We start from the raw sequence: 21606 nt of genomic DNA on the forward strand, positions 1-21606 counted from the left end.
TGACAAACACTATATATCAACAACATGCGACATTCTTACGATACTGTAAGTCACAGTTTCGATGCATGTTCATACATCCATCACATACTACATGTCAGCAGCTGTACTTTTTCTCTTGATCACCTTGTCATGTCCAACAGTCAATCATTTTAAAATCCTTTCATTCACATTCCCGTTTTTTTTTTTTATGTCCTCCTGTGCTCCGTGACATTTCTGATACATTATTTATGGCCTCCCAATATGTCTGCCAGCAAATTGCAGCAAAAGCCATCCATTCATATTTTCAAATATAGAAAAAGCTACCTGAGGGCAGCTGACAGAAAGAGGGATGGACTTTGTTGTTTTCAGCTCTGGCACAGTTTCTGACAAACATGAGTATCCTATTACACACACACACACACACACACACACACACACACACACACTAAAATCTGAATGGAGCCTAGTAAGCAGGGTGCAGCTCACCTACAGGAAGGCCTGCAAGGTGAAAACAGCGTTCTGATGTTTGGTTAAGACCTCAGTCATCTCTGCTATGTGCTGACAGGGAGCCAGTGAATGTTGCTCACACTAGTCGGAGCTGCAGGATGTTTGGCCAGTCTTGGGCCAGGGGGTCTCAGCTTCAGTTTTTTCCCCCATGATATTTTGACTGGCTTGCAGGCCTGACAGAATTCCTATACCTTCTACTAACACCATGTGCGTTGAGACAGAGCTCAGAGCACTGTATTTCTTTGTGCTACCATCAGTCAGCATGCTACACCCAAACTGAAACCAAACATTGAGAGAAGCTGCTCTCTTACAGCTGTTGCACCTTGTGCCTTGCAAGCAACACAATGAAGCAAATAAAAGCTTGGCATTTATATCGTCCCTGGACTTTGACATTTCTGGCGATAAGAGCATGATAGGAAGAAAAGAGGACGATAAGTCTTACTGACCTTCTTGAACAGGCGGATGACATCCTCGCTGATCTGGGCCAAGCGGAGGATGACATTGTTGGTGTAGATGTCACTGAGTGTGGCGTGGTCACGGCTCTCACGCCTTGTTTGGTTTAGCACCAGGTACCAGCAGTTTACCGAGGACAACAGGTGCTGGTCTTTCCTGAAAAACAAAACAAAAAAAAAACATGATGAATATACAACATACTGTCAGAACGTCTCTCAGAATAAAACTAAGCCATGATAATCGCTTTTAATGGTCATTTCGCTTTAAATTTTCAGAAATATTCTGTTTTATTATTATTTTCAGTTTTATAGGCCACAAAACACAGAGCAGAACTGAGGCTGGTTGTTAGTAATTAGTTTTGCAGGTACTTGGTCATAAACCAAAGTATTGAACAGTCAAATTTTGACCTGATAATAGCACTAGATGAAAAATTAGGGGATCTCCAAAGTTATTACAATTCAACAAGCAGGTTACAAGACATTTCACACACAAAAAACACAAACGCCAGGGACCATTTCTCCTCTGTGGATCATGAATGGCTGTACAACATTTCGTGGCAATCAATAAAATACGTTTTTCAGAGATATCATTTTGGACCAAAGTGGAGGACTGACAGAATGGGATTGCCTTCCCTAGAGCCACGTTTTTAAAAAATACACTGATGGATTTCTACTCCAATAACTAGATGGTTATTGGAAGAAATACAACAGAGGGAACAAGTCCCAAACAAGGCCAGATGGTGCACTACAGAGTTTTATAAGCAGTAATAATATTGTTTGGCAAAAGATTAAAGCATTGGAAGTTATTGTTAAAGTACATAAGACAGCCACGATCTTCTAAAAGAAGACAACTTGTTGTCACATAAAATACCAAAGTGTTTCATTTTTCTTTCTTAGTTTCTGCCCGTGAATGTCTCCCCTCCCTCACGCCATCATTTCCTTTCTGTCTTCCCCTCCTCCCTCACTCCAAACAACGCTACGGTCGAAGGCATGAACTTGTTAAATGTATAATGCTGGTGACCATAATGATCCAGAGAATCATGGGGCACTGATTGCTGCATAATCAGTTTAAACTGTCTCCTCCTCGGGTGCTTTCAGATAGAAAGACTAAGGCACTGAGACATCGAACCAGACACACACACACACACAATCTCTTCAAACCCATACCCTTGTCTGGATCCTATCTGAGCATTAATCAATCAACCAAGCCCGAGGAGAAGACAAAAAGAGAGAGGGAAATGAGAGCAAAGGAGAGAGAGATCCAGAGCAGGGCGGGGGGATACGGTTTCACTGTGGAGCAGGAAAAAAAACGATGAGCAGCACCAACATCAAAGAGCCCCCCCTCCATCAGAGAGCTTCCATAATGCCAATCACATCTAATGAAGTTGATATCAAGCTACTCCAGAGTGCTTTCTCCATTATTCCTTCACTCAACTCAGCCCCTAAACGCACTTACACAGGGCTGACTGAGCACCAGGACATCGTTCTCATAACATCAGAAAACAGGATGGCATGTGTTGTAAACTTCATCCCTTACTGCCGGGCCTGCTTCTCCCATGTTAGACTGAGACTGGTGTCCTACGATACACTGTGTCTGAAAGGCGAGTCAATTAATAACTTGATATCACAGAAATGTAAGCGCTGAGTGAATCCAGCCATCAGTCAATGCCACATTTCACTCTCGCAATCAAAAAGTAATAATAAAACGATTAAACTGGACATTAATTTGCTGTCAAAACTAAATGAACCCGACTGGCATACAAAGCACGGGTAAGATTTTTCAGTTTTACTAACAATAGAGGACCTAATGTAGACTATATTCTTCTTCACTCCACTGGGATGGCCTATTTCTACTATCTCACCATCCCTCATTTTGTACTAGTTCTGCTTGACTGGCCTATCTGCCTGTAAGGGACGAAGCTCCTCGGTGTATAATTGCTGTCTGTGGTTGAGAGGTTCAGGGAACAAGCACCTCTACTCTCTGCTAATCCCTAAAAATGGTCAGAGATGCTTCATCATATCCCTAAACACAACCAGGCTACATTTTTAGTGACTTTTTTTTTGTGTCCTCCTCAGCTTTTCATATAAACACTGTGCACTAGAGGTTAGATCCATCCTCTGATGGTTAAAAGTGCTTATGAACACGGTCCTCAATACTGCTGCTATATCTTCTCCAGTCACTTTGTCCTTTTACATTAGTATGTGTTTGACTTTACAGGTTATTTAGCTACTTTTCCTGCCACACTGACAACACTATAACCTACAGTGGTGTGCTATCTTATTGCTAACATGCTCACAATAATCAATACTAACATGCTGACGTTCAGCAGGTATGTTATCATGTTCACCATCTTACTGCTAATTAGAAGTAAACCTAAAGTATAGACGATGGGGAAAATCAAAGTTATGCAGGTATTTGGTCGTAACCCAAAAGACGAGACACCTTTAAAGACCAGATAGTAGTGCGGGATGAAGAGTCAGAGGATGGTCAAAATTAATAAAAATGTATCCTTATTTATTTCACATATTTCACTTGATATATGAAAACTTTGACCTGAGGACAGAAAAAGGGGATCGTCAATCTCAGTAGGCTTCATCTTCATCTGTATCTGTAGAGGTATCACTACTAGGGGTGTCACAATATACCAGTAGTGACAATAATTGTGATATTTAAAAATGAAATAGGGATATTGTGTTACTAAAACACATATTATACTATTGTGTAAAACTTTACATTAAGGATTGACAAAGTCTGATAAATATTCAGGGTTAAAGTCTTGAAGAGAGAAACTGACAAAGGACGTAAGATCTTTTTTTTTTCCTCCAGTCACTGTCCTCATTTCACAGGAATCAGGAGCAGAAGGTCAGTAATTAGGCCCATGTACCAGTGAGCAGAGTATTTTAACACAGTAATAAATGTACCTCCTCCACTTGTTTTATGGGACAGAGGTCTTTTCTATACTGGCTCTTGTACAGGCCTATCCATCACAAAGGATCGACCTCAGCATGCAGCAAAACTCATTCTCCCATCTCTACTCTTCTCTTTGCTGATTTCCCGTAAAATGCTGAGCATCAGTCCAGGGCCTGGTCAATTAATCTAGAGGGCTTCAAAAGGATCGGGTTAGGATGGCTCCGTGCCCTCGGTATTTATACACAGGATATCATTAACATGCAGGAGGCAAACGATGAGCTCTTAGGGTCTCTAGAGAAGGGAGAAGGAAGAGGAGGAGGAGAGACGAGTGCAGCTTTCTGGCATCCTATTACATCTGTCTAATCCTACAAAAGCACTGCCTGACTGTCTCCATGGTTTTTACAAGGTCTGCACTGCCTCACTGCCCCCTGTAAGGTACATATATATGCAGTATAATATGTGAATGCATGGAGGAGCATGATCTGATACAGAGACAGTGGAAGTGAAAAAGGAAACAAAGAGTGTATGGTTGGAGAATATTGCAATAATCCTTTGATTCGAGGATAAACTGATGGCAAGCTGTGTCCATAATGTGCATACCATGAACAAGAAAGCATTGTATAGATTGCAAGTGCTTTAGTCATGGCGGCGCTGGATGCCACCATCTAATCATCCAAAGAATACGATGTGTCTGAGCCAGGATTTCCAGAAGGAAGTGTGTATTTATCAAACCAGGACTCGGCTCCATGAAGGCCTTTAATCCCCTCCACACTGCCTGCCTGCTGCTTATCAATGAAACAGCCAAGAAAAAGGAGACAGAGCCAAGCACAGTTTCAAAAGACAAGGGGCATGTGGGCACACACCGTCAGCTTTGCCATTCAAATTTGCTTTGCCCCCCGTTTTCAAGCAGGGCTTCAATATGCTGCATTTCTGATTTGCACATCATTTAGCAGAGGTTTTTTTTTTTTTTTTTTCATGTGAGGAAACATGCTGCCAACATTTGATAATGCACAGCTGCACGGACACAGGGGCCAGAGCAGAGTGCGGCGCAATGTCGAGGAAGAGGAGACGAGGGTTTGACAAGATCTGAAACTGCAGACCAGCTAATCTATTGATGTTGTACATGCTGACTTCCACCAGCTGGACTTATCAGCCTGACAAGAGCAGGGGATTGACTGCTGTGTTCAAACTTAAGCCTGGGTAGATGTAGTTTAACCTTTTTCCCCTTTGCCCCTCAGAGTTTCCAAGAGCAGCCAGGGTGTAACAACACAGTTACACAAAATGGGACTAAAGCTGGAGCTATTGCTTGGTACCAGTGAGCAAAGCCTCTTGTACTATCCTACAGCAGCAGACTTCAAACCTCCTAAGTATATCATAAGTAAAGCTTTGCATCACATTCTTTCAGAGCGGCTCTTTAAAGACTAACATGTTCATCACACTTACTGGAATATCCATTGATACATTTTCAAAGCTGTGCCCTGCTGACCATGAAATGAACAGAGACATCTTTTGTAAAGTTTTGTAATGAACAAAAGCACTTTCAAAACTAGAATAACTTGCTGTACAGAAGAACTGCCACTGTCAAACACTTTTCACCCCCAGCGCCTCCCAAACCAATCGCTTGGATACACACACACACTTACACACACACACACACCAATTTGGACACCACTACAAGCTCCGTCTTATCTTTCCCAGACAGGTTATTCTCCATATCAATACTGCATGAGCTGCTTTTCTAATGGTGCTATGTTAAATATGTCTGTATGTCAGACAGATGATACCAATCCACTCTAATTGAATAGGCCACATTATAAATCCCATTGATGATATACCCTGAAACGTCTGCCCCATAATTAAAATCGAGTTAGCTGTTGTCTCTCAGGAACTGTGAACCAGTAAGAAAACAAAAAATGAAGTGGTGCACTATCTGGCAGAGCAACTGCAGTATGGAGCGGCTAAGTACTGTAACCCTTCAGTGTTTCTTTTCACTGTGGCAAACGAGGTAAAGTGGAAGAGCAGAATTATCCTTGGTCGGGTTGCTGCGGTGTAGCTGTAGCTGCAGTAGCTGTAAATCACAGCGGCATTCAGTTCGCTAATGAATCTGCACTGGACGGGTTCAGCTCAACAGACTGTAGGCTGTGATCCAGCACATATGGAAGTCCGTCCTGGTCGGGACGACTCTATTTTACTGCTCTGTTTTGATCAAAAACATAAAAAGGTGTAATTAGGGATAAGATACCCCCTCTGCAGCACTTTTACTACAATGAAAGACAGCCGCGGGCATGTTGAAGGGTGTTGAGAAAAAGAATAGTTTAGATGTGTTGCACCAGATGAAACACCACGCCAAAGATAACAAAGCCAAAACCAAAAAGCAACACAAAAAGAGGCTTAAGGGCCTAAAATTGTTTTCTGTGTTTCTGATGGTGCATGGATGGGCTTTGTGCCAACAAAGAGCTTTTATTGGACAAACACAAGTGTTTTTTCTTGCTTAGTCCCATTTGGTGTTTTGGTGGCTCGCCATGAACTTTACTACACTAAAGTGGGAAGAAAGTCACAGTAAAGGGCGTGTCATAGCTGATTACCAGGATTTGTGGTTGCCTGCCTGCCTGCTCAGACCAGGATTGGATGGATGGCACAAGGTGCAATCATGTTATGAGCATTTTTGTGGTTTCGCCAAAGGCTTAAAAAACCCATTTTGGATGATATACTGCTCAGTTTGAATTTAATGTACAGTGTGTGTTTTTGAAGCAGGAAAAGGTACAAATGGTTTTATTCTAATACATAAGAAAATATATGAATGTGAGGTAACACATTACCATACTTTCAGTATGACTGAATACCACACTCTCTATACATGTCAAGCTTGGGTAGTATCCTCCCACCCACACTTCCTTTGTGGTCTTCCACTGTTCAGTTCTTTGGTTCCTATTGTTTGAGCGTTTCACGTCTATACACATTTTTCTCAATAAATGGAGTTTAAAAAGAAGCAAGTAAAGTATACGTGGCTTTGCATTAAAAGTGTCATACATTGGTGTTGCCTATTTAGATACCGCTTTGTGTGTTCATATGTGTGTGTGTGTGTGTCCCTGTCAACCCAGTGCAGTGAGACACTTTTTGGCTTCTGGCTTTTGGGTACACCACGATCTTGGCAGTGTAAAGTGTGATATTATTAGAACATGTGTTGGAGGATTAGGTGTTTTTTCTAACACCTGCCCGTAGCTGTGTGGATAACATCACCGGTAAAGTTCAAAGGTTAAGCCACTGTGTCTCAGCAACAGCAGAACACTTCTGTCTACTATCAGCCAGAGTGAAGCATGCCTCCTCCAAAACAGCTGGACTCAATTATCCAGTCAAATCCTCCTCCACTTCTTACACACACACACACACACACACACACAGCTCTCCTACACATACGTACTGATACATATGCGCACATTTCTACGGGATCTTGTTGTGTGTCAAAAATGTCAAAACATGTTACTCAAGAAAAAGCGCTTTCTGCTGACTGAAATCTCACTTCTCTTCATATGGAAAGCATTTAAAATGTATATGGATTGGCTCGTCGTAGACGGATGGCAGCTGTTCAGAAAAGCAGACAGAGCAGGTACTGCATATACAATAATGACCATTGTTTGACAAAGAGGAAGGCTGAATCAGGAGGAACCTGAACCCGAACCTGATTACAATGTCCAGCCTGTCAAAATGAAAGCAGGAAAGCACTCTATGCACGCACTGTGCATTCTGAATGTCACACTACTATATATACACACACAGTAGGAAGCCTTACTGTACAAATAAAAGTATTAATTGTCATTATTAATAGCTTGATTTTACATTACAGCAGTAATTTGTACTTTTTGTATTAGGCCAAAAAAACATATTTTTCATGCCTGAGCAGGAGATTTGTGAACATCTGTGTTCTTATTTGTTTTTTCATTTGACCAGGCCACTGGTAACATTTGAGAGTTAGACATGCCTCTTTATATCACACATTTCAACTTAGAAATGAGATTTAAAAAATGTTGAAATGGATTCCTGCCGTTTCCATTTGCAAGAATCAGAGCTGGGGTTAGACTACATATATGTATGTTTGTGTAGATTCATGTCTGAGATCTACTGCTACCATCACAGCTGGGTTAGTGTCCCATTTCCAGACTCAACTAAGCTTGCCCGCTAGCCTGAGGTGCCTGATTTTGGGAGCGGCAGCGTTTAATTTCATGCCCTGCGTGAGTCATGTACCAATGTGTTGTGGTGGTTTCTGTGCAGGCAATCCCTCTTTTTTTTTTTTTTTCCACCAGCATCCATTTCAGTGTTTGCAAAGCAGAACATCTAAATGGGTCAAGGCTACAGGTAAGATGATTTTGATCTGATGGCCACCGTTTCCTCATTACTATGATTAATGCTTGCTCCCTTTGCTCTCTACCTCTTTTCAAAGCAGCCTTTCTTTTATTAGAATATTACATGCAGAATAATTAAAAGGAAATTACTCTATAATTGCAATTTTAAAACATTACTGTAATACTTGTGATAAGGTTTTTGCTTTTAGTCCAGCTACACAGGTGAATTTAGCCAACAATCAAATAAGACTGTGTGGTATTTGTAATATTTTGGCTAATAGGTTACTATCTTGTATAGTTAAATGGTTTTTAATTTTAATATCAACCTCCACAGTGATTCTGATCCAACCCACAGGTTTCTGCCTGATGCAGAGCTTATTTGTACATAATGGATGCAATTTAAAACATAATGAAGCATAATGCTTAAAGCCTTCTTCTATAAAGTTAAGTACTAAATTACAGCACCGCAAGTGCATTGAATTTGTTATGTCCACTCCTCGGCAGTCTTTAACTTCCTTAATGAACTGCATCCTCCTATCATGCCAGAACCAGCTGACCTTTTGAAGATACCATAAAGATCTTGACTATAATAACAGATATTCCCTCACAGTACATAAATATAATAGAAGTATTTTGTTGTATAGCTCTGCACTGTAATCAAACAAAGCACTGTGATTAGCAGCAGGGCTGGGTCTTACAGCCAGGTTATAAATAGTGAAGTGTTTAGAGGGGGGATAAAGTCACTTGGCATACAGATCCCTGTGGTCTGAGTACACGCTGAAAGGGGAAAAGGGACATTTACTTCACAAAAATACATTCAAACTAAACAAAAAGCAGTTGAGCTGAACTAAGGAAGGCAAATATGAAAATGCCACTGCATTTCTCAAACATAAACAAAGGCGTAATTTCCACAGAGGGTGAGGATGTGCCTCACATTTTTCAATTTTTGATTTTTTTTAAAGGAATGTGCTGAGTCCACCTACAATATTTACCTATTAAATTGCCATTTCAACTCTGTACCTGACTTGATATACATCGATATATAGTGTTCCCCAAATCTGAAACCAAACCACCTCCCTTGCACACAATCTCTCAAATGCACAAACACTGTACATGCAACAGTCTCAGCAGCAAAAACGCCTGCGGGGAAGGAAACTCACTTGAACTGTTGGTGCTCCCTGGAGCTGCGGATCTTGGAGGAGAACCTCTCAGCCAGTTTCTCTAAGCTGCGGGAGTACTCCACCTCAATCTCTGCTTTGCGACGGAAGAACTCCTGCAGGTCCTGCAGCAGCTGGATACGAGACTCAGACTGTTGCTCCAAGCATTTGAACTGCTCCACCAGCTGGTTACGGATCTCTGTCCATCAAAACATGAGGCAAAAAGTGGTACAAGTCAGGTGTTTATACTGCTGTCACAACACTGCACAACATGCCCTGGTCCAAAATTACAATATTATTATTATTATTATTATTATTATTATTATTATTATTATTATTATATCTTCCACATACTCATATCAAGTTGCAGGATGGGTTAAAACTTGGATGATACCTTTGTACAATTACACTAAACTAACTAACTTATACATCCTGTTGCTTTGTGTCATCTTTGTTTCAATGTTTCTGATGTTGAATCTCTCCATTTAAGGTATGACTATTTGCAGTACCCAAATTGTGTGCTAATAATATTTGACAGGAGATATGCTTAAGAGCTTCAGCTTGTTTCTCCTTTATCTTGAAGCATTATGCCACAGAACGCTACAGATGTCACAGTCGCATAGCAACATATTTCCAAACACAAGCCAAGTATGACTGCTAAGTGAGTCATCTATAATCCACGGTATCTGAAATTTGATGCACGCAATTAATAAACGTGCTTTTTATTTCAGTTATTCAAAGCCATTTCATTACACTCCATCAGACTGGCAGCAATCATAAAGACTCTATCTGGGAGTCAGAATGACCAAGTGAGGCTCCATGCCAAGCCGGTAAGATGACCTGTGTGTATGGCCTCTCAAAAGTGTGTACACTGGGAGATCAAACTGATTTAATGAGAAGTTAATGTGAGCAGTAGAATAATATTTCTGCTTCAGGAGGAACCCCATGCTGCCAGGCAGACTACAGATCCTTCATGCCAGTAGGAAGCCACAAGAGAAAAACCTGATTTCTCTTTGTAGTGCTGTCATAAGCAGCCTCGACTCAGGAACAGCAAAAAAAAGAAGCCTATTTTGCAGAACAAGAAGGGAAGGAGCAACAGAAAACAGGATGAGAGTTGTCACTTCTCAATAGGAAGCAAACCTCCTGAACTAATGAGTGAACTTTATTAGAAAGCAAAAGTGTTTTGATCATGGAGATGCTTTACTGTCACGTAAAAACACTATTAACATGCAGTGTAGGCAGTGCAGTGCCTGTGTCAAGCCTAGCAGTAGACCCTAAAGACAAGAATTGAAGATCACAGCACAGCTAGCTGTGGTGTCATCACAGTGTTTGCCTTGTGATCTTTAGGAGCTCTTCAAACAAACCTGTATGGTGAGAGGTGGATGAGTTTCATGTTTTACTTCATTTTAAGCAATAAATCTCATCAGGAATACACAATCTATTACAGTATATACCATTTCCCATGTATACAATTTATCTGGCCAGCTCGTTCAAGCTTCTCTTCAACTCAAAAGCATTTTGTTTGTGTTATTTCTGTCTTTAAACGGTCTGCATGGAAATGCACTAGAAAGCAGTACCGAAAAAATGAACTTCCTAAATGTAAGCTACTGCTTGTTGTAACATCCCCGAGCTACATCGTGAGTCAATTTGCGAGTTATAACCCTAAAAAACAAGGACAACGGCTGGATTTTATACATATCTGAGCCATGGCTGTGACACTCAGTCGGACAGATGAAGTGCTGACTGAATGCTGAAACCACAGCAGTGACACAGTGACTGTGTTTCCATGCTGTTGAGGGTGTAATTTGGTCAGCCAAGCCCTCCTCATGGATATATGCATGGGCTGGGGAAGCTTGCCATTTGAACTGAAACAGTGATGTTGTGCGGGCGAGCCTATTCTCTCCCTGTGATGTCGTGCCGCCTGGCCTCAGTCTTAAGCGGCATGCTTCACTCTGTGGTTAACCATTGTCCCAGCCCTCCCCTTCATCCAGGGGCCTCCCTCTCCCTCCCAGCACTGAGGGCTTTAAAGCTCTGTTTTTAGTGGGAGCCCTGCACCAGAGCTCAGGGAGAGATATCACCACTACTACTTCAGTCCTGTCAGGAATGTCTTGACTCCTCAGACATGCAGCCATGTTCCTTGTTTGCAATGTTATTTATTCTGTTATTTTTTTCATTCAAAACGAGAAAAAAGCAAGCAAGCATGCAAGCCGAGAGAAATGCCCCGGGAAAATGTGACACCGATTTGCATGAGTGCCAGGGAGGACTTTTGAAAACAGACGTTCACAAAAAGGGAACTCTGAACCACCAGCTGCAGCTCTGCAATTTGACAGATGAGTTTGGAAAAATAGGTCACGCACACCAGAAGTGTGCCCTTCCTTCTGAGAAACCATGAGCAATTGGAGAATTACCCCCCTAAATATTCCCAGCTCTTTGAGCGCCTCCATTGGCTGTGGTTTATTCAAAGCGAGCACCCCTCTGTCGTTCTTTTCAATCTGCGAGGAGGAGAAATGCTGGAAATGTAGGCCAGAAGATGATGGTGGTTTATCTTTTTGAACAACACCAAATAAAGTCCTGTGCACTATTACACTTCTTACATAAAGAAAGAAATCCTTCTGATAAAGTAAGAAAGTGTCTCTGCCAAGATATCCTACCAAATAAAAAAAGAGATAAAGCACTCACATACACAGCAAACCTTTACTGCTTTCAAGAAAGATTAATGGTTCAAGCCACCAACGAATCAAGTCGTTTAAAACTCTTCTATATTATTTGTATACCGCATAACCTTGGTATAAAAGTCTTGAGCTACACCCACCACCTCAAACCTCCTCACCTTTCTGACATGTATGTAACAAGGCCTTTTGATCCCAGAGATTTCTGTGTCAACATGGATGCCCCACTTTCAGCTCCGCTGCACTGGTTCTTCTTGGTTTCACGATTAAACAAAATTGCTTTGTAGCCAGAATATCACTACAGCATAGAAAAAGCATGACATTCCAGATGGGCCTCAGTAAAATTACATGTCCAATGTTCAACTATTGAACTCATCAGCGTGATCACAGTTAAAGAGCAAAGAGAGTAGTACGGGCTCTTTGAAGATGTTCTCTGTCAACTTAAGCAACTACTCGTGGTGCAGGTGGGAATCTTTGAGCAACCTACCAAAAACACAACTCCTCTGATTCAAAGTGAGCAAGTTAAACCTTTAATGTAGCTGCTTGATCGAGCATGCAGCAATTATCCGTGGCAGACCTACTGCGCGTTGCCTCCACGTCTTTCTATTTAGAGATGGAGCCATCTGCTTTTTCTTTTCCTTTTTTTTTTTTTTTTTTTTGGATGGGGGGTTATCTCCAGACAAAAAGGCTGATGGAGAAAGCGGGGGTGAGGCTGGAGCAGCTGAAATATGGTCAAAACTCTAGTGGGATCATACATGTCAAGGCCAAGATTCTTTGTTTGAAGGATAATCTTATCCTTTACAGCTTTATATCAGCCTGTAATTGGAAGACCATGTGACAGACAGTACAATTAAATTTCATTTTTTGTCTGGGTGTTCTTTACTAGTTCAGTAAAGCAGTGATAAATAGCCTTTCTGTGTCATGCAAACATTGTTTTTCTTTGCTTCTTTCACTGAGTTGTTTCCCCATTACTAAACACTGCTTCTGAGCTGTTTGATATATCGACTATAATTATAAAGACCAAAACATTTCCCTCCCAATAATGCGTGGCAGAAGCAAAAAATAAATCCCAAAAGCTGCACTCATCCAATAACATCTCTAATCAGTGGCTTTCTGTAAAACTAAACTAATGATGGAGCAGTATTATTACGCTTCTTAGATCTTAAGCTTTTTTTTTTTCTTTTGAACTGGAGTTTGTCTGCAGACAACTGGGATTTATAGTCCATGTATTAAAATGCAGTGCTGCTCTAGACAATAATTATAATAAAAAACAAGGATGAAAGTGTGTTAGGATGTGTAGATATGCATATGTATTCACGTGTCTGTAGTGTGAGCAAAATACACATCATTTTTATATTTCAACAGTTGTGTTTTAAAGCTCTGCAGGTTCATTACCGTGTTCTGTAAATTACTGTAAAGGCTTATTTTGACATATACACTATGTGACATATTATGAGAGTGAACAGTAGATGTTCATGATAGCCACTTCACATTCCTGACCTCGAGTCTATACATCATGGTTATAAGAGCCCTACCACTTCTTCTGGGCACCTGCTCCACAATATCATTCCTCTTACACCACTGAGGAACAGGAATTGAAAGCACAGTGGACACTTGTCTCCTCGCAGCACAGGAAAAACCTCTGCAAACAATAGTAGGATGTTGGAGATCCCTGAACTTTGGCCCTCACAGACAAAACTTTGTATTGTCAGCTGTGTTATATCACAGCATGGTGATGTTTCAAGCAATGATTGCTGCTGGTGTAGAAAAGTAAAATTCATTTTGGAACTGAACAAGTGAACTGTGAAGTGTCTGTAAAAAGTTTGGACCGCGAAGCATGAGAAACATCTGTGAAATGACAGCTTCTGTCTTAATTCTCACGCATGTTCCTGCTGCTTGTTCTCACTGCTGTCGAGCTTGTTAAGGTACGTGTATCGTCTTGTATGGCTTGATATTAGAGAACGGATACAGGACAAGTACGCCCCACACATTTTTTTTTTTTGGTTTCCACAGAATTTCTGGGCAGAGCACGGTTCACAGTCCGCATTAGAGACTTCCTTTGATTTCCTGTTGGATCCCGCCAACATTACTGGACATATACACGGATAAGATTCTGTTTTCAGGGTGTTTTCTGATGGCAATATTTTGTGATAACAGAGTGATCTATCGCATGACCTGCAGTACTAACAGACTTTGACTGACTTCAAAAGGTCTCACCCAAGCGGCAACGTCCGTGGCTGGGAAATGAAGCCAACATGGGAGTGCCAAAAACTGTAACCCGTGGTCCACCGATGATCCACGTCTTTGACCAGTTTTAGATTAGCTGAGTTGCTATGGACATCTGAAGACTGTTCTCTTCTGACCAATAGAGGAGCAGATGGCAACAGCACTCTTACGTGCCAAAACCAACTATTGTGCCTACTTGCGACAGGACCATACATCCATATTTTGTTTATTTAGTGTATTCTGTATTTGTAGGGTGTAGTTGGCCATGGAGAAATGGATAGTACTACAGATGTGGTTTCAATGAATGACAAATCCATTGTTACTCTAGCCGAGTATAGCCTCAGTGAAGCACAAAACAAACATTTCACAGCCACACATTATGGGGTGTTTTTTCACAATTGTGTTCTATTTTCTGTCTCCTTCAGGCAAAATGCAGCTCAGTTCAAAACACTGTCAACAACCTCCCAAGCGGATGCCAAAAGGTAAAACTGATGCACCCTATAAAACAAAAGGACTTTTGACATTTCATTGCCTCTCATGTATTCCTAGCACGTAATGGACACATATATGGGCTATGAACGAGACGTTACTCATTATCTTGTAAAAATAAAACTCCTGAAGTCAATTCAGGACACCAGTGGTGTTGGACTGGTGCAGCATTTTACTGCAAGGGTGCCGTTTAAGAGGGCCGTGTGACATCTTGACGCAATGAAGTCGAGATAAGATTGGAGCGCAGTGAATGAGAGGGGTTTTCTGCAGAGGATCCTGAGGGCAGCAGGGGAAACCGGACTGTAGGGCAGCAGGAGGAAGAGCGGGACAGATGGGTCATTTCACTGCAGGATAATAAAGCTGAAATATCATCGCGCATGTTGTGGGGTTTGGCGGTATACACGACTTATTTACGGTCACGTTTAGCATAATATTTAAGCGATTCAATGAATCAACCAGAAGCACGGATTGTTCTGTATACTGGTGCGGTGAGTGTGGAGGAAAGAAGTACATGTCTCTGTGTAATAGGGATAAATTATAAATCATAACCAGCCTCAGAAGGTATTAAACACTTTGAAAATAATGTCCTTAGGCGTTCACATCACCATGCAGTAAGACACACACAGTATGTAGACACATACACAAAAGCCACTCAGAGCCAAATTTCACTAACCTAATCCCCAACTCAGCTCTGCAGTATCTGGGCTTTACACTGCAGAGACAAATTCACATGAAAAAAAACAGACACACAGACAAACGCAACCCTTATCCAGACCTTAATTCACTCTCTCTGTCCCTCAGACTGAGTCTCACAATACAAGTTCCAGTCGCTGAGCTAATCTCCCATTTCTATTTTTTTCTCCCTCTATTTTTTATTTAAATCCCTTAATGATTAATGCAATTATGGATTCATGAGGACATGCTCCTGATGTCAGCGCGAGTCTTTCTCTGTCTGCTTGTCTCTATCTCGCCTGTTCCCTCATTAGCCCTGACGTCTGCAGCACATGTACTCAAAGATAAGACAACAGGAACTGAGCCCAATCAATGGCTCGAGCAGAGGTGAGTCGATGGAGCGTCCGACAACAAGATGTCAGCTGTCAGTCTCTCTGGGTCGTCCTTCACTCTTAATCCTGCCACCTAATTATCTGCTGGTTTATCCGATTTTTGCCTGTCAAACTAAAAATCAATCCAGACTATGAAATGTTCATCAAATTTGTCTTGGGTATGATTTTCACCAGCTTGTAGATTTTTGCGATACCACTCACCTCTTATTGAAAATTAACCATATTTAGGATATTGCTTTTTGTTATGTGACAGGCTGCTAATTCAAGCCTCCCAAGCTGAGCTGCTTTGAAGGACAACATTCAACCCCTCATGGCAATAAAACAAATACTAACAATCAATCGTCCGTGGCCTTCACAGTGCCACGAGAGGAAAATCATCCCAGACTTCCTCACCTCTCTCTCATCCCAGACATCGATTTCCTCTCTAGAGCCCGTATTGTCATCACGCCAGCGCGACACATGAGTCTGATGCTTCAGGGAAGCCTAAGAACGAGCTGCAACCGGAAACACGCCCTTTCTGAGCCTTGTTGTCCATCGTTTGCTGTATCCAGGATCCAGCTATGCAGGACCAGGCTAAGAGGTGTCTCCATGGCAACACGGGCGTGCACCAGTCCCCAGGGAGCAGCTTATTGGAGGAGAGGTGGAGTCTGATGGGTGTGGATAGGTGGCAATCATTTAACCAAAGCAGTAAAGCTTATTTGAATATGTCCCTTTGAACACTGATTGCATCAAATTAAAATTAAATGCTGCCACCATATATGGTGTTTAGAAATGCACAGGGTTGAAATGACTCAGTTTATACAAGAACATTTAGCTTTTCATAAAAGTAGAGTGCGTGGGTCGCAGAAAAAAAAACAGCTGCACTGAACCGAGATCAACAAAAAGACAGCTCTTCACTGGCTGCAGGTGAAACTGTGAATTTCAAATGAAAAAAGATTATTTACCCTCTGATGAGTCACAACCAAAACAGCAACAGGTTTGAAGGTTTCAGGATAAGTCACTTATTTTGGTGCCACATTTCATTATGTTATTAGGAAAAAAATGCAAAAACAATAGAGCAAAAGTATTAGTACTAAGCAATACTTAGTATATTAGTAATATAACTTCTTTATTGATTGACGATTGGCAGAAATTTGGACTTTAAGGGAGAATTTGGGATATAACAGAGCACACAATCATTTATTTAAGAATCAATAAAATCTAATTAATCCATACTGAAAATAATCATTAGTTGGAGCCCTGCAGTCCACGATTCATTAGAACTGATGTAACACAATGCCACACTATTGTGCTCCCAATGACTAATGAGCCTGTGCCACATACGCTTCTATTTCTACCATCAGTGGTGGGTGAGAGGGATTTGTGAGCTGCAAATAGGTGCACTCTTTAATCATTTAAAGTCTGTAGTGGGACATGTTCTTCACTGGAACATAATAAAGTTAATCTAACAGGTCCCAAGACTACAACAGAAGAACTTAACTAATTACCTCCTCAAATAGTGACTTTTTCAAATTCTCCCTGAAGAGTTATTTTTGCACAACCGGCCTCTTTCCTCTGTTTCTAAGGTTACCGTCTGTCAGCAGGAAGTTTGTTTTTTCATTTTTTCCCAAACTATTGCTGCATCTGAATGTCTGTTGGGCAATAAAGCAGAATGATGCTGCAATTTCCTGTAATTTTTTTATTATTTTTTTAATTTCTCAATTTTTTAAACAGTTACATTTGCACTGTTTTTCTCCATTTGGATTTTCTGTGGTCGCAAAAACCTTTAGTTAATCCTACTAAGCCTACTGAGTCTGAATCCATTCAAACTCATGTCAAAGTTTTAGTTTACACAGAGAAAACTGACACTATTTACTTACATAATGACTGGCTATAAAGTTACTGTGGACTGAAGCCAAACACTTTAAATGTCAGAGTTGAGATCCTTATCACACGCGACCTGAGCTTGTTGAGTTTTTTTTGACATTGGTGTAAATCTGCAGTGCCCGACATAGATCTTCAAGTTCTGTTTCAATCTTTTGTTTAAGATTTATTTTTGGTTAAGTGAATGGTTTGCAGAGCAAAAGACAAATAAACATTTAATGTATGTTTGGTATATCAAATCAATAACTCTCGATTTGAATGAAATTCAAGTGTAACCTGTAACTAGATTTTAGTCCTCCAGGCAAGGGCATTGCATTACTGGCCTTGTAATACAATCATGAAGACTGCGCCTCTCCAGACAGTGGCGATTAAAATTCTTCTAAAAGACTAAATGAAATGAGAATCATGTACTGGTTGGTACCAAATAACCAAGAACCTATTTGTCTGTTTAAATGGACCTTTGTTTACTTCTTCAATGCCAACACAAGGACCAAAAAAAACAAAAAAACATTCTGTGTTAAATGATAATCCACGCCTGGCAGATCACCCTTTTCATGAAAGGCTTATTATCTCTCGAATCCTTGTGAACAAACTCTCGTTTTATCAAGTGGCAGCTGCATTCATCACACTGGGTTCATAGAGACCAGAGCAAAGTCAGAAAAGTCAAGAGAACTCTGGACCAAAACGATATGATTTATGATGATAGCTCAGCATGACATGAATATAATGTTTTTTAAAGGGTTACAGCCACAAGTGGATCTCATTTTTGTCACACTTGCTTCATACTACCGCATTTCTTCGATGGACGTGCATCAAGACTGGAGAGTCTCGGATCCTCTAAGAGTTGCTGGTTCTTATACTGCTATGAGAAATACACATTTTGTCAAACATTTTGTATATTTTTTCAACATGGCACACTAAAAGAATTTCAAAAGAAAATGAAATTCAAGTTCTTACACTTTGTTTTTCATGAGATATACCAGCTTTGCTGAAAGGTGGATGTTGTTACTTTTGGTAAAAGCCATGCATGCTAGCTGTTTCCCCCTGTTTCCAGTCTTTATGCTAAGCTAAGCTAAGCAGCTGCTGGAGGTACAAAATGTTAAACTTTGCCTTTAAGGCTGCATTGTCTATTAATAGAATTAAATCATGCAATCTTAACTGAATCTGCAACAGAGCATCTTGAGCTTCCTGTTTGTTTGACTATGCACTGCCGCACCACATATACAAACCAACCCTGAATGAAGCCCAAAATTTATTGGACCGCAAGAACAAACAGCCTGTCCCACTAAAGATTATTCTGCCGAAATAGCTTGTATATGGTTTTTTTCTTCTTTGCAAATGTTCTCTCAGTCAGCGGCAGGTTTGCCAAACAAGCTGGCAGCTGGAGGATCCTCACCCAGTGAGTCAGTGCGACGATTTCTTAAACTCCCAACCTGTCAGTTTCATGCCGCCCAGCAGGACGTTAATAACTAACTAACCAGCTCACACCATGATGGTAACAAGCTCTGATCGTGAGACTCATTTCCAGCATTAACTGGGGAGAATGTTCATTACCAGTTGTAGGTATTTCAGAGTGCAAACACGCGACATGGCGCGCATAGTTGTTGGTTTGTTAAAATAAGACACCATGAACCTGAACCACTTTCAGCATCAACAGAGCTGCCTGTAACCCGCAGCAATAACAAACAGAGACACACCTATTGTCACACATAATTCTCATCAGCACTTAAGCAAACCGACAACACTTTATAGGGCCATTAGGAGGATCATTGTGTCACAAGACATGCTAAGAGTTTTTCTTTTCATACTGCACTGTACTGAATGAGAAGGGTGGTTTATGACCACACTATTTTGGGCAGGTCTGACTGCTGTTACTGAAATACTGCAAGCTGAGGTGTGTATAATAAAACTGTGAAGAAGATAAGATGACATCATTATAATTATGTAATCTGACATTTAAAAAAAAAAAGTGTGTGATCACATATTATACACTGTGATGAAAAAAACTACTTTTATTTTGTGAATAAGACATTTTGTTTTGCACAAAAAGAAATGACTTCATGCAGAACCCTGTGACAATCCTGGAGAAAAAGTATGTTGATCAAATTACTTTCAGGCATTATCTGGTCTGCTGAGGAGGTTAAGGAACCTGCAGAGTCTAGCAACGAACAACAAAAAGAAACCTGAACCCAAAGGTGTGAAAACACTTCCTTTTCTGTATCAGTGTGTGTGTGCGTGTGTGTGGTTGACAAGGGTGGACATTAATGTGTACATCTGGAGGACACTGAACAATTTCCACAAGCAGTTGCCTTCATTAATTTCTCCTATCATGTAGCAGCCTGGAGGAAACAACAAATGAAGTCTCATTTGTTCGAGTGTCATTTTCATCACATCAAAAACTGCTTCCTCTCAAACACGACTCATTTACACGTGTTGGTCTATGTCTGCCTGTCTTTGTGTGTAGGTGTCGGCGTTAGTATTGGTATGACTGCAATAGTTACATATAGGAAATGAGCTCTACTCTATGTGAAGACCAATCACAGCAAAGTTAATAAGTCACATGAACATAAGCTATAAAACTCAAGACAACTTAAACCACTGATCATAGTGACTTTTATCTGGAATACACTGCAGGAAAAATGCAATTACTAAGAGTCCGGGATGCCAGGAAATGAGAGTGGGGTAAAATTGTGCTGCACTGCAAGTACAATGAATCAGATATTCATTGCAGAAGGGGATTCAGGGAACACAGCCAACAGAACAGGCAACCTGCTGTCCCTGGAGTCAAAGTACAGCACAGCAAAAAGATGTAAACACAAGACTGATTTAATAAAAACTGTGCTGTGCTGAAGACAGTGGAGTCTAGCCTGTGTGCACTCGTGTCTTGGTTTTGTCCTGTACTGTATCATCACCACCTCGCTCTGTCACTACCGCTGTGTCTCATCCTCTGTAGCTCTCTTGTTAGGACAGCTAGTTATGATCGCTGGGCTTGAAGATTCAGTTCATCCTGATGTAGAAGTATGGGCTTATGCTGAAGCCATATTTTAGACTCAAAACCCGGAGTGTAAATGTCAAACAGCTGCTGATGGCCCGAGAGGATTACTTCACAAGCTGCCCGTAAAAACTGGCAAACAGGAGAGTGTGTGGGGGGGGAGGCAGAGCTGCAGTCCAGCAACCACACGGTGGTTAAGCTACAAAATAGAGTCCAAGCTCCTCAGCCAGTCTCGCTGTGTTCAGTGTACGACCCCTTTCTATTGACATGCTAATGCTGGATCTGCCAGCTGAACAGCTTGAATAAAGTGAACACCATCTCCCAAGGTCCTTCAGAGACCTCGGCTTTGGCAGCCAGCCTCGAGGGTCGTCAAGAATTCATTAATGGCCTCGGGTTCAAATTTTAGCAGAGTGCTGTGTTACACCGCGACAGAGGAATTATACGTTATATCATGATGTGCTTTTACACCTGCAGCCATTGCATTTAAGAAATATTTAAGACAGCATTTGTTCTTTCTTTGTTCCTCCTGAAACCAAGTGATTTTTTTTATTAAGCCTCATACATAATAAAGCAACCCCTGTGATCTTGTTATGACCCAATCAATGACCCACTCATGAATTAGGCCCCTTCTGCCATGTACACATTAACCATAAAGCCATAACTCAGAGGCAAGACAGGTGCAATTTCCAATCTGAATTTCATTACGGTTCGCTCACTGTCTCCTACAACTCATAACATTGCCATTGTTGTTATGAGGTGGTGGATTGTGAGGAGCGGAGCCCTGTGTGTGTGTGTGTGTGTGTGTGTGTGTGTGTGTGTGTGTGTGTGTGTGTGTGTGTGTGTGTGTCTGTAGGCAATGCAACGCAGCCAGCAGCTGTGAATGAGAAATAAGCAGCATTCTCCATAAATTAACATCCTTCCTCCTCACACAGTTCAAGAGGCCCTGGCTAATGCAGA

The 21606-nt window shown here is 41.2% G+C and overlaps 1 protein-coding gene across 3 annotated transcripts in view; it reads right to left on the bottom strand.

The window, feature by feature from the left end:
• The window catches only part of srgap3 (SLIT-ROBO Rho GTPase activating protein 3), a 54638-nt gene that overhangs the window by 30880 nt on the left and 2152 nt on the right, over positions 1 to 21606 (bottom strand). For all 3 annotated transcript variants that reach the window (XM_027279227.1, XM_027279228.1, XM_027279229.1), the window contains exons 2-3: positions 9350 to 9545; positions 933 to 1095 (exon numbers count right to left, since the gene is read on the bottom strand). In XM_027279227.1, the coding sequence (XP_027135028.1) occupies positions 933 to 1095; positions 9350 to 9545 (359 nt within the window). The remainder of the gene's footprint in view (positions 1 to 932; positions 1096 to 9349; positions 9546 to 21606) is intronic.

This window comes from Larimichthys crocea, chromosome VI (assembly GCF_000972845.2).
Source record: "Larimichthys crocea isolate SSNF chromosome VI, L_crocea_2.0, whole genome shotgun sequence".
NCBI classification, from domain to species: Eukaryota; Metazoa; Chordata; class Actinopteri; family Sciaenidae; genus Larimichthys; species Larimichthys crocea.